General features: G+C 41.9%; 6 protein-coding genes across 6 annotated transcripts; 2 read left to right on the forward strand and 4 right to left on the reverse strand.

Moving 5' to 3' along the window:
- Nucleotides 1–991: 991 nt before the first annotated feature.
- On the reverse strand, nt 992–1,402 carry LOC137804325 (histone H3). Its single transcript, XM_068603498.1, has one exon. It carries the CDS (start codon nt 1,400–1,402, stop codon nt 992–994), a length of 411 nt encoding a protein of 136 aa, XP_068459599.1.
- A 355-nt stretch (nt 1,403–1,757) lies between these two features.
- Nucleotides 1,758–2,144, forward strand: LOC137803929 (histone H2A). Its single transcript, XM_068602783.1, has one exon. The coding sequence runs from the start codon at nt 1,758–1,760 to the stop codon at nt 2,142–2,144; it is 387 nt and encodes a 128-aa protein (XP_068458884.1).
- A 2,621-nt stretch (nt 2,145–4,765) lies between these two features.
- On the reverse strand, nt 4,766–5,167 carry LOC137804513 (histone H4). The gene has a single exon (XM_068603800.1). It carries the CDS (start codon nt 5,155–5,157, stop codon nt 4,846–4,848), a length of 312 nt encoding a protein of 103 aa, XP_068459901.1. The 5' UTR covers nt 5,158–5,167; the 3' UTR covers nt 4,766–4,845.
- Nucleotides 5,168–7,511: 2,344 nt separating this feature from the next.
- Nucleotides 7,512–7,926, forward strand: LOC137804032 (histone H2B-like). The gene has a single exon (XM_068602964.1). The coding sequence runs from the start codon at nt 7,515–7,517 to the stop codon at nt 7,887–7,889; it is 375 nt and encodes a 124-aa protein (XP_068459065.1). The 5' UTR covers nt 7,512–7,514; the 3' UTR covers nt 7,890–7,926.
- A 1,556-nt stretch (nt 7,927–9,482) lies between these two features.
- On the reverse strand, nt 9,483–10,219 carry LOC137803913 (histone H1-like). Its single transcript, XM_068602756.1, has one exon. It carries the CDS (start codon nt 10,174–10,176, stop codon nt 9,550–9,552), a length of 627 nt encoding a protein of 208 aa, XP_068458857.1. The 5' UTR covers nt 10,177–10,219; the 3' UTR covers nt 9,483–9,549.
- A 1,894-nt stretch (nt 10,220–12,113) lies between these two features.
- LOC137804428 (histone H4) lies at nt 12,114–12,605 on the reverse strand. The gene has a single exon (XM_068603646.1). It carries the CDS (start codon nt 12,590–12,592, stop codon nt 12,281–12,283), a length of 312 nt encoding a protein of 103 aa, XP_068459747.1. The 5' UTR covers nt 12,593–12,605; the 3' UTR covers nt 12,114–12,280.
- Between the last annotated feature and the right edge of the window lie 83 nt (nt 12,606–12,688).

Below are 12,688 nucleotides of genomic sequence, written 5' to 3' on the forward strand. Positions count from 1 at the left end.
TCGAGTGTTGGCAATGGAAACAAGTGTTATACACGACAAAACATGATTCAAAATAACATTTTAATGTAACTTTGCTTTTTTTTTTAAATACCGAAACAAAAAAATTGGTAAAAAAATAAAATGCATTTGAATTGATGAGGAAATACGTGGCATTGTCTTCATCATGTAAAATGAAATGGTGCATGTTTTGCATGAAAGTATCAGAATGATAAGAATTTGAGTGTATGTGTGCAACGCAAGGTCCATAAGTGAGGGACAGTTTCACGTTGCAATTTACAGAAATAACACATTAACATACTTTTTTTTAACCTACACGAGCTTTTTACAGAATACAACGTAAACAGCTCACACAACTAAAATACATTGACAATTCCCATGATAGACTTTCTTTAATTGAACAATCTTTAATTGTTTTAAGGATATTAAATATATAATAAATGAAACTTAAACCACAAGACAGACTCACGTAAGGGCATCATTTCAGAAATAAACGCATGTGTCATTGAATTGTAGCTGAATTTAATGAACTCAACTAAGACATGTCGCGATATTTCTTCATTTGCCCATTGCATTGACAGATTGAGCCTTTGTCAGTTCAGAATGAAAAACATATGAAACTGTAATTATGGATTGTGCATAACTACGTAGTATTCTGTCTGTACACAGTTGGCGTTATTTCAGCTTACTTCACTGATGTCATGAACGGACACAGGTCTATAAACCTCGTGGCTTCGTCCGGCAACATTTAACACTTTCGGTTGTAAAGTTATTATTTCCAGATAAATACACTTGACTATGAAGCTGTTGAACCGCGACAACACATGACTTGAAGACATTTAAGTCATAAACGTATGGCTTATAGTTTGATGCCGTAAAATGATAGTGTGTCATACTATGGATATATTGACGGTAAAAGATAGGAGGAAGGTGATCTTCAGAGAGTGAGGTGGCTCTTAAAAGAGCCGTTGTGTGTCGCGGGTGAGCCGGTAGTTTAAGCTCGCTCTCCGCGGATGCGGCGGGCCAGCTGGATGTCTTTGGGCATGATGGTGACCCTCTTGGCGTGGATGGCGCACAGGTTGGTGTCCTCGAACAAGCCGACCAGGTAGGCCTCGCTGGACTCCTGCAGAGCCATAACAGCGGAGCTCTGGAAGCGCAGGTCGGTCTTGAAGTCCTGAGCGATTTCTCTCACGAGACGCTGGAAGGGCAGCTTGCGGATCAGCAGCTCCGTGGACTTCTGGTAGCGACGGATCTCCCTCAGGGCCACGGTACCGGGCCTGTAACGGTGAGGCTTCTTCACACCGCCGGTGGCCGGGGCGCTCTTGCGGGCGGCCTTGGTGGCCAGCTGCTTCCTGGGGGCTTTGCCTCCGGTGGATTTGCGAGCGGTCTGCTTGGTTCTTGCCATGACTACTTCTTCTTCTGTCTCTGTTCGGGAGGAAGATGCAGCCGGAGAGGAGACGCGCTGCTCTTAAACTGTGGGACGGTGACGCGGCTTCAGACCTCCGGCTCCTGATTGGTGAGCGGCTCCTCCTGGAGCTCAGCTCCGCCTCGAGCAGCGACCCACCGGCCGAGTCTCGATGCTCATTGGAGGGAAATCCTTTCGAAATGGGCGCCAAAAGTCAGAGTGGGCCGCCCCCTGCTGCTCTGCTGGAAAGCTCTCTTCTGGTTGGTCTGTTGGTCAGAACCGTCCCGCGGAGTTATAAAGGAGGGTTATGGATGTCGGTCAATAACTAACGTTAGTTTTCTCAAAGCATCCAACGATGAGTGGCAGAGGAAAAACCGGAGGTAAGGCCCGCGCTAAGGCAAAGACCCGCTCCTCTCGCGCCGGGCTCCAGTTCCCGGTCGGTCGTGTTCACCGGCTGCTGCGCAAAGGAAACTATGCGCAGCGTGTCGGTGCCGGAGCCCCCGTCTACCTGGCGGCTGTGCTGGAGTACCTGACCGCCGAGATCCTGGAGTTGGCTGGAAACGCGGCCCGCGACAACAAGAAGACTCGTATCATCCCCCGTCACCTGCAGCTGGCTGTTCGCAACGACGAGGAGCTCAACAAGCTGCTGGGCGGAGTGACCATCGCTCAGGGCGGCGTGCTGCCCAACATCCAGGCGGTGCTGCTGCCCAAGAAGACCGAGAAGGCCGCCAAGTCCAAGTAGACCTGCAGGGTCCGATTGCTGGGGACCAGAACCCACTAAGGCTCTTTTAAGAGCCAAACAACTGTTAACGAAGAGCTCTGCATTCATGGCTTCTTATTCACTCACACACACAAACACATTAATATTTTTAAATATGTTATGTTATTCTGATATTAAGAACAGGATGGATACACTGGGGTTATACATAACCAGCTGAGTAGTATTATTCCATAGTCTAAGGACACAAACATGATTTTAGTAATGCTGTCCAAGCATTACTTGTAAAGCGTTGTATGTTTTCGTGCTGTAACTACTTTCATTGTCAATTTATGTGAGAATTATTAATACACAGACTGTTTGGTCTCAAATGGAGAATATAACTCTTCATCACAAAGTGCTTTCTACAAATGTATTGTTCAAATGCTCCAAAACACTATTATATTATGTGTGTTATCATATATGACAAAGAAAACCATCCAATCTTTACATTGATTTTATTTTGTTAATGGTTGCAAATACATTTTCTGTTGAAGAATAAAATCTAATTAAAATGTTTAACAGAGCCGTACTGGAGATCAGTCTTGAAATTAAAAACACTTGCCACTTTTGCTTTTGTTTGTGTGTCCAGACATAAAATGAAGTTCTGTCATACATGTGTATCCAAATGTGTAAAATAATATCAAGATTTCTTTCTCCCCACACTCCCTTCTTCTAAAGATCAATTCCTCCTCCTGACTGATATATAATATCAATGTTATACTGTAAATGAGTGAACAAAACATGTATAATGAAGATGTGGAGAGATTTATTATAATATAATTAATGTGATACAATTCGCTGATGTATTTAATTGTTTAAATGAATGACACCATATCTCAATGTTTAGTTTCACTTTGTGGATCACTCGTGCTAATATGAGCTGCACATGTTTAAAACCATGTTTTATTCCATTGACAATGGTTGTAATAAACATATCTTGTGTACTAATATGTACCCCCTTTATTTACCATCATATTCATTTAGCATACGCTTTACTCCTTAATATCATCATAATTTAAACGGTATAAAAGGTAATAGGACTTATTTTCCATCCCAAATCACATAAAACAGTCTGTAACCTTCCTGAAGGTGTTTTAACATCCAGAGGAGGAATAACAGCAGTTTTGGACGTCATTTAAAATGGACACATCGCTATTATTGCACATCAATCTACAATAAATAAACAATAACAAGCACTTTCTATTTAACCTGCCATGTCTGCTCTGGTTTCAGATTCTGCTGACTGTTGAAACTATTATGTATTAAGAACTGCTCTTAATTGTTGTTGATTGGCGTAAGGTAAATGTGACTTTAACCATTACTTCAGGTATTAATTCAGTCTGTGATATGTAATGTCCAATTGATTAATATCGCAACAATATTTATTGTCAGATTTCCAATCCAATTGCATGAAGTATAAATAATATTGACTAATCAATACAAATGTTGTTATTACAAGTAAAACATAAAAAATAACATACAAAATAACATAACATACAAAATAAATGACACAAAGCTTTTGAAAAATGTCTCAGAATCTTAAAATAAAATACTTAATTAATAAAATGAATTATTTAAAAATAAATGAAGACATTGTTTGTTCACGTGTGAAGCCACAATATAGTTACCCTCTATAAAGGTACATTTCCTGTGGCGATTCAATTTTCACCTCAGAAGACTAGCCACTTTAAAAACTAATTGATCTAGATTTGCTTTTAACCTTTGATGCATGTTATGTTTTGGTTTCTTATAGTATGCAATCTTTTGTTATTTCTTTTGTTTTGGTTTTTACCATGTGGAGTACCTCTCTATAATTATAAATAGTATTACTTGTTTCAGTATTAGACCTGAGTGTTATTTTGAGTCAGTGAATTACTGCATTATGATTCAGATAATATTGTGTTTAGAGTGTATAATTGCAGTCATCAGTTCACATTTGATTGAATACATTTGCATTCATAAATATATATCGTTTATATCTGTCAGGTTGTTTGCTCATCTTAAAGGAGCCGGAGGCCCCGGTCCCCTTGGTCTGGACCAGAGGCCCCTTGGTCACCAGGCTCTTGATGGCGATCTTGAAGCGAGACTTGTTCTTGTCCACATCGTATGGCAGCAGACACAACTGCCCACGGCAATAAGACTTTGCAATAAATCCCCTCTGGCCAGATCTCTTGTCGATTAATTAATCAATAGCCCTTGCACCGCTTTGGTTTTATATCCACTCTACATGTTTATACACACTACACATACTTGGCACTCTATTAAATTTCCGAAATGAATACTCTGCGCTGTACATGACACCCCTTTATTGGGTTTTGTGTCTGTAAACCGCTACTTTTACAACAAATATCCCCTTAGGTATGACAGACAGACAGAGTGCATGATTTATAAACACATCTAAACCACCCAGTATGTATCACAATGTGCAGAAAAGAACTGACTAAGAGCACTGTGCCGAGGCACAACGCAACAGCGAAAAATGCACAATTGCCCTGGCTGCCTAATCCCTACTCTGACCATATTAAGAAAGTACATTTATAGAACAAAGGACAGGAAAGCAATATGTGACTGCAGTTGTGTACAGGTTACGTAATAAATTGATATCAGGATAAAAGCTCTTTATATAGAGTAAATGTGTGGCCCTAAAAAGGACCGTTTGTTGTTTGATGACGTCAGCCGGAGTTTAACCCCCGAATCCGTAGAGAGTGCGTCCCTGTCTCTTCAGTGCATACACCACATCCATGGCGGTCACCGTCTTCCTCTTGGCGTGCTCGGTGTAGGTGACGGCGTCACGGATCACGTTCTCCAGGAAGACCTTGAGCACTCCGCGGGTCTCCTCGTAGATCAGACCGGAGATACGCTTCACTCCACCGCGGCGAGCCAAACGGCGGATGGCGGGCTTGGTGATTCCCTGGATGTTGTCACGGAGGACTTTACGGTGACGCTTAGCGCCTCCTTTACCGAGTCCTTTTCCTCCTTTGCCTCTTCCGCTCATCTTCACTGGTCAAAGTAATTCAACAGAGTGAAGAACGAGGAGGAGTTCTCGCATATTTAAAACATGTCTGAGGACGTGATAGAAGACACAAGAGACTGTTCTTCTTCTCATGGAGGTTGAGGATTAAACTCTTTGGTGCTTTAGCGCCACCTGCTGAACAACAGCATTAATCAGCTACGTGTCTATGACCCAATCCCAATCTCCACCCTCAACCTTCAAACCCTGAACCCTCAGGAACTCAGTGACGTCAGCTGCTAACTGGTTGAGTGTTGAGTCTGTGAGCTCTTGAGCTGGTGTGAACATGAATGGGACAGCACTTTGCTGCAACATCACATGACTACATTAAAAAATATTGTGTACAATTGTGAATTAATTATATTCTTTTTATTCACTGGTTTAAACGTCTTCCTCACAAGATGAAAAGTCATTTTATATTGTTTATTTACTCGTTTTTGTCAAAATAAAATGTGTGATGAATGTACAGAAAAATGTATATATTCTGCTTGCGTTCATTCATTCATGTGTTTTTATGTTCCATAATGTTGTGAAGGTATTTTATCGAACTTAATGCCCTCTTTGTTTACCTTTTTTCACGTCTCCAGTCTTCCATTGGGAACTGCGTGTTTAACCTCACGTTGCAATGCATTGTGGGTAATTCCCTTCGGCAAAGTCAGCGTCCCAATTCCAATCTCCACCCTAAACCCTCAAACCCTGAGTAACACATTGCGTACAATTATCTGTTTATTTTATTATTTGTATTCACTGGTTTGAACGTCTTCATTTTTAATTATTTATTTTCTTGTTTTTCTCACAATGAAATATATATATATATATATATATATATATATATATATATATATATATATATATATATATATATATATATATATATATATATATATATATATATATATATGTTCCATAACGTTGTAAATGTATTTTATCTGGCTAAAGGCCCACGTACCTCTTTGTTTACCTTTTTTTTTTACGTCTCCATTCTTTCATTGGGAACTGCGTGTTTAACCTCTCGTTGCAATGCATTGTGGGTAATTCCCTTAGGCAAAGTCAGCATCTAATGTTGGGCCCAACCCCAATCTCCACCCTTACGAACTCACAGACTTTGAGGTACGCTCCTGCGAAGTCCTTGAGGGTTTAGGGGTGTCCCAGTGTTACATCGTGGTGGGCCTGAGGGCTCTGTGGCAGACATTTTGAGCCCTTTTTGAGCCCTTTCCATAAGCCAACATTCGATGCTGACTTTGCCTAAGGGAATTACCCACAATGCATTCCAACGCAAGGTTAAACGCGCAGTTCCCAATGTAAGAACAGAGACGTAAAAAAAAAGGTAAACAAACAGGCGCATGGACATTTTGCCCAATAAAATACCTTTTCCAACATTATGGAACAGAGAAGGGCCTTTATAATGAACGGCAAGAAAGAGAATGAGGGCATGAGAGTTGCCGCTACTTTAGTAGATGTGCTAAGGAGCATGCCGGCAGATAAAAGACTTAAAGCAAGGCGCTGCCTATACACCATAGCAGTTGACATGGTGTCTGAATGAACAAATGCCATACAAAACATTCTTTGACTGCCCATTTTAAATAGTTTACTTTTTGTACTTTCTACTTATATTTGCACCTTTTTTATTGTACTTTCTTTTTTTTTTGCACTTTCTCCTATATTTTCCTCCTTTTTTATTGTGTTTGTTTTAATAAAAAATGATTTGTTTTGAAACAGTTGGGATTGTTTAGTTTTTTTTTATTTTTAAATTCTATTTACGTGGTTTAAAGTCAGCACAACAGGTAACATCATGATGTATGAAAATCACCTAAGTGTAACCGGTAAGATCATCAGTTCTTGCACAAAAATAATTACATCTATTCATTTCTCACACCTACAGCAGGTCTCTCTGCCACATGCAGAAGTTCTCGGATGACACTGCCTTTGTGGGGTGTATTAGGGATGACTAGGATGGGGTGTACGGGAGCCTGGTGGAGGACTTTGCCCAATGGTGCAAACTCAACCACCTTCGACTCAACACCGCTAACACCAAGCAAATGATGGTGAATTTTCGCAGGTCCAGTAAATGAATCACGTTCCCATCTCTGTTTCCTTTAGATTGATACAAAGTTATAAACCATAATGGTTAACAACTTTGTATTATTTACAGTAACAAGTCAGTCAAACACATAATACATCTGCTCACATGAACATTATGTCTGCGCATGCTCAGTCTCGATCAGCAGACAGCCAATGATGTGTAAGCGGTAGCACAGTCATATTTGCATTAAGTTGATATATATATTCACCGTCCTGAGTTGCAGGAGGTATCTTCCGATTGACTGAAGAATCAAGTAATCATGCCTGACGCTGTCGTGAAAGCGCCCAAGAAGGGCTCCAAGAAAGCCGTCTCTAAGACCGCCAGCAAGAGCGGCAAGAAGAGGCGCAAGTCCAGGAAGGAGAGCTACGCCATCTACGTGTACAAAGTGATGAAGCAGGTCCACCCCGATACCGGCATCTCCTCCAAGGCCATGGGCATCATGAACTGCTTCGTGAGCGACATCTTTGAACGCATCGCCGGCGAGGCCTCTCGCCTGGCTCACTACAACAAGCGCTCCACCATCACTTCCCGGGAGATCCAGACCGCTGTCCGCCTGCTGCTTCCTGGGGAGCTGGCCAAGCACGCTGTGTCTGAGGGAACCAAGGCTGTGACCAAGTACACCAGCTCCAAGTAAACCACCAGACCATACCTCAAAGGCTCTTTTAAGAGCCACCCACTACCTCTAATGAGCAATTCCTATATTTATGTATTATGCATATGTATATATTGGTACACTATACTTATTTCTTAAACTGCACTGCAACTTTTATTTCATTTATTTGTATTTTTCTTAACTGCTAAGGTTGTTTTAGCTGTTTTTAAATCTGCTTTTAATGGTTTTATGTGACACACTTTGACTCACCTGGTTGCTGAACATGTGCTATACATATACACTTGCCTTAATGAGGCTACATGTGACTTAAAACATTATTTCATTGGATTACCATGAATGTAAATGTACTGATATGAAAGCCTTAACTTTATAATCTTGTACAATGTAGCGCAAGGTCCAGTTAGAAACTAGTTCATAAGGTATGTAAAACAAATTGCCATTTATTTAAAGTAGTGTAATGGATTTAGAAAATAAAAGACTTCTGAAAAGATGTAAACATATATGAAAAACAAACTGTAAACATAGACCTCACATTTAGACAAGATACACGGTGTGGAGGAGAGTAGACAGGAGCTCTACCAGGATGTTGGTGCGTTAAGGAAACAGATATTCTTCATTATGGACTATGCAACTATCAGTGTAGTCGGAGAGAAGAGGGAGTGAAGAGAAGTTGAGTGTGGGCTCTCAGGGCTGGATCCCAGGTGTTCAGTTTTAGTTACAAAATTATAGATTCTGTGTATAATTATGTGTGTCACTGTGTACTTTTTCAGTTGATGTGGCCTTTCTAACATTTGTACTAAAGGCTATGTGAACATTTTACATTGCAATCTGCATACGAGATCGATATGAGTATGTTATGTTGAGTACACAACCTCTTTGATCAAGTGTGTTCAGGAAATCCTGATAACATTGAAATGGAACTGCTGTGCAGTGAATTGTAATTAAAGCGTGACATTTAACACAAGTTATTAGCTTTGCGTATACTTTATGCAGAATGTTGGCTGGGTCATGTGTGTCCTGGATCTTTCCTTTCAAACCACAGAGGTTTAAATACAGGGCTCGTCTGAGATTTCAACCTCTGGTGAGAATTAGAAGAAACCTCTCCGTAAAACGGATGATTTTTTTCAAATCCCGTCCTCAGTTTGTGCTCTAAAACTCTGCTCTGGTAGTGTGAGGACGAATAAGGCCTCTCTCATCTGGTCAAAGAGCTCCCTCTGCTGCACACCATTGCATATTATTCCAGGGCTTCTCCACCAATCTTAATAAAATGTCATCACTCATCTAAATATATGTTCTCAGTAAACTTTGAAGTTGAGTTGATGATACTGAAGGCATTATGCCACTAAATGTAATGACTGAGATATGTTTTTGAGGGATAATATGAACTAAACTTAATTGCAATGAGCAGTGACTGGTCATTGCTTGGTTGTGGCTGTGCTGCTGGCATTAAGATAAGCCAAAGTTGAAAATGAAATGTAAATGTCCCAAATGTCCAGCTAATTAACATGTAAGAATATGTTATTTGGCTATTCCAGGTATACTTTTTCTTGAAACTAAAATGTGACTATTTAATCTGCCGGTCACCAAATTCTACGTGAGGAAAAAGCTCTTAAAGATTGTGTGGGTGGCTCTTAAAAGAGCCTTTTATAGGAGCGTTGGTTGTTCAGGCTGAGAGCAGGATTCACTTCTTCTTGGGTGCTGCTTTCTTGGTTTTGGGCTTGGCGACCCTCTTGGCGGGAGCCTTCTTTGCCGCGGGGGCCTTCTTCACCACCTTCTTGGGACTCTTGGTGGGCTTCTTGGGGCTCTTGGCTGCCTTCTTGGGGCTCTTGGCCGCTGCTGCGGGTTTCTTGGCCGCCGCTGCGGGCTTCTTGGCCTTCTTGGGAGACTTCTTGGCGGCCACGGTTTTCTTTGCTGCCGCTGCCGCTCGGGGCTTCTTGGCCGCCGCGGGTTTCTTCGCCGCGGGCTTCTTGGCTCTGGGAGCGGCTTTCTTTGCCGGCTTGTCGGCCGCCTGCTTGCCCATCTTGAAGGAGCCCGAGGCCCCGGTGCCCTTGGTCTGGACCAGAGTGCCCTTTACCACCAGGGCCTTGATGGCGAGCTTGACGCGGGACTTGTTCTTTTCCACGTCGTATCCTCCGGCGAGCAGAGCCTTCTTGATGGCTGCGGCGGACACGCCGGTGCGCTCCTTGGACGCGGACACAATTTTCACGATGAGCTCGGCCACGCTGGGACCGGCCTTCTTGGGCTTGGACACCTTCTTCTTGGCTGCTTTGGCCGGCGCGGCCGCCGGAGCTGGGGCTACTTCTGCCATTTCCTTTCGTTGATCTGCTGCTGGTGCTCAGTAAACACGAGAGTCTGACTGACTGGTGGAGAGCTCCGAGCAGGAGGCGGTACTTGAACACTACATGAGAACCGTGGAGACTCAACCCAGCCCGGGACTCCTCCGAGCAGTCGGAAAGCCGACTCACTTGTGTTTTCTCTTCACTGATAAAATACTAAAAACTACACGTGGAACAAGTGCTGAAGGCTGGCGGTGAAGGGAGCCGATAGAGGAAATGTTTCCCTTCATCTTGAAGTCACGTAGAGCTCCAATGAGCTCTGTATTTACTTTGAGCAGCCTCCAAACCTCCCTCACACGCCGCCGTGGGGAGCGCGAGTCAGCGGCTTTTCCGACTCATTTCTCTCTTTAAGTGATTTAAAATGTATCCGATCTCCGTCAAACCCCGTTTTCCAACTGGTCCACATGTTTGTCCAGGGTCTCGATGTAAAAACAACCGTCTGATGTCGATCACTTTACAATAAACTCAAGTTATTCTGGGAGCAGCAAACACACTGACGATGGTCGAGGCTCACGGTGCAGTTCAGCCACACTTCCTATCAGAGCTGCTTGATACATGTCAGATGATGACTACTTTTCATAGAAATAGTTATTCTTTAATTCATACATATACCAGTGGTGAATATTATAAATCCTCACGACGGGTCAAACAGCAGTTTTTGACAAAGGAACTTTTGAAATAATAGCAAACAGGTGATCAGTACACACAGCAGAACTGACACCATCAGTCATCAGTGGGTAGAGGATGTCAAACCAATTCAAATAACAATATCTCCAGATCAAACAGCTCAAGATGATCTTATAACTCAGGTTATTGTTCATTATTGTTAGGATTGAAATTACAACATTGAGAAATATATCCCTTTGGTACCAATTCATGTTGGAATCGTGGGAAATGAGGTCCAAGATAAACTTGACAAAGGTACATCAAACAAGTTACATTATTTTGTATGTGAAATGACGGACTGGCAGGATATTTGGAATAATGACACTATTGAGCAGAAATTCAGTTGTAACTTTTTGGATTACAGTTTGGACGTACAGGACTCAATGGCACTTTATACACCATAAGGAAAAAGACTGAGAGCAGAAGGTGCTGGATATGAGGGACTGGAGCGTCAAGCCACCGTGCAAACAAATACAATCAAAGGTGAATTATTTACATTTGTTAACATGCTAAATATACAGCATGTAACTTCTTTGTGAAGTTATTTTAATTTCCACTCATATGTCATAGAGCCATGATATTACACACCACAGTAAAGCACACACTTTAAGTTGGTTTGTAGTCTGCCATTAGAATACAGAAGGAGGGTTATTGTATGTATTGTGCTAGGGTTCAGGTGAGGACAGACTGAAAATTACATTTCAAATGTGTTAAATAATAACGTACAGCAGTTTGGATACTACAGAGCAAAGATACATGAGTTGACCTTTTAAAATCAAGAAATTTCATGCAAAATGATTCAGTCAGTGGGAGCAAAAGAGCAAGTCTTGCTCACCTCTGTACTCAGTCCATGTAAAGTAATCCCAAATGTATAGTGGTTTGTTATATCATATAATTAGCAACTATGAATATGTTACCATTACCAAAACAAATCATGTGCTCCAATATTGATTTGTGATGTGGCTGTATTAATTAAATCAATATTATAGGTTAGTTGTATGCCAGCTGAGACAACCTTAAATACCATTTACTCAGACATAAGCACTTCTGATTCACAAAGACAGTCTTGGAACAAACATTAATCTAGTGTATTGGATGATGCATAAACAAAAGGGGACCATCCAGCATTGATCACATTTGCAAACAAAAATATATATCCCCACTAAAGCAGACTGTATATCAAATATTGCATTACAAAAATTAAAAAAAAAAAAAAAAAGAATGACCTCATTTGCCATTAATGAAAATATCTTTAGTCTCTGGTTAGTTAATCTCATGTCATGATCAGTTACATTCAGTTTTTCATGCTGCATATTTGATCCATTTTATGATCAGGAAGTCAGCTCTTTATATTGAGTACATTTGTGGCCCTTAAAAGGACCGTTTGTTGTTTGATGACGTCAGCCGAGTTTAACCCCCGAATCCGTAGAGAGTGCGTCCCTGTCTCTTCAGAGCATACACCACATCCATGGCGGTCACCGTCTTCCTCTTGGCGTGCTCGGTGTAGGTGACGGCATCACGGATCACGTTCTCCAGGAAGACCTTGAGCACTCCGCGGGTCTCCTCGTAGATCAGACCGGAGATACGCTTCACTCCACCGCGGCGAGCCAGACGGCGGATGGCGGGCTTGGTGATTCCCTGGATGTTGTCACGGAGGACTTTACGGTGACGCTTAGCGCCTCCTTTACCGAGTCCTTTTCCTCCTTTGCCTCTTCCGCTCATCTTCACTGATCAAAGTAATTCAACAGAGTGAAGAACGAGGAGGAGTTCTCGCATATTTAAAACATGTCTGAGGACGTGATAGAAGACACGAGGGAC

This window comes from Clinocottus analis, unplaced genomic scaffold, assembly GCF_023055335.1.
Source record: "Clinocottus analis isolate CAN_PGR_092001 unplaced genomic scaffold, fCliAna1.0.p SCAF_6, whole genome shotgun sequence".
Classification (NCBI taxonomy): Eukaryota; Metazoa; Chordata; class Actinopteri; order Perciformes; family Cottidae; genus Clinocottus; species Clinocottus analis.

Excerpts from the sequence above, each read along its gene's own strand:
- LOC137804325 (XM_068603498.1), bottom strand. The coding sequence starts at position 1,402 with ATGGCAAGAACCAAGCAGACCGCTCGCAAATCCACCGGAGGCAAAGCC.
- LOC137804428 (XM_068603646.1), bottom strand. The coding sequence starts at position 12,592 with ATGAGCGGAAGAGGCAAAGGAGGAAAAGGACTCGGTAAAGGAGGCGCT.
- LOC137803929 (XM_068602783.1), top strand. The coding sequence starts at position 1,758 with ATGAGTGGCAGAGGAAAAACCGGAGGTAAGGCCCGCGCTAAGGCAAAG.
- LOC137803913 (XM_068602756.1), bottom strand. The coding sequence starts at position 10,176 with ATGGCAGAAGTAGCCCCAGCTCCGGCGGCCGCGCCGGCCAAAGCAGCC.
- LOC137804513 (XM_068603800.1), bottom strand. The coding sequence starts at position 5,157 with ATGAGCGGAAGAGGCAAAGGAGGAAAAGGACTCGGTAAAGGAGGCGCT.
- LOC137804032 (XM_068602964.1), top strand. The coding sequence starts at position 7,515 with ATGCCTGACGCTGTCGTGAAAGCGCCCAAGAAGGGCTCCAAGAAAGCC.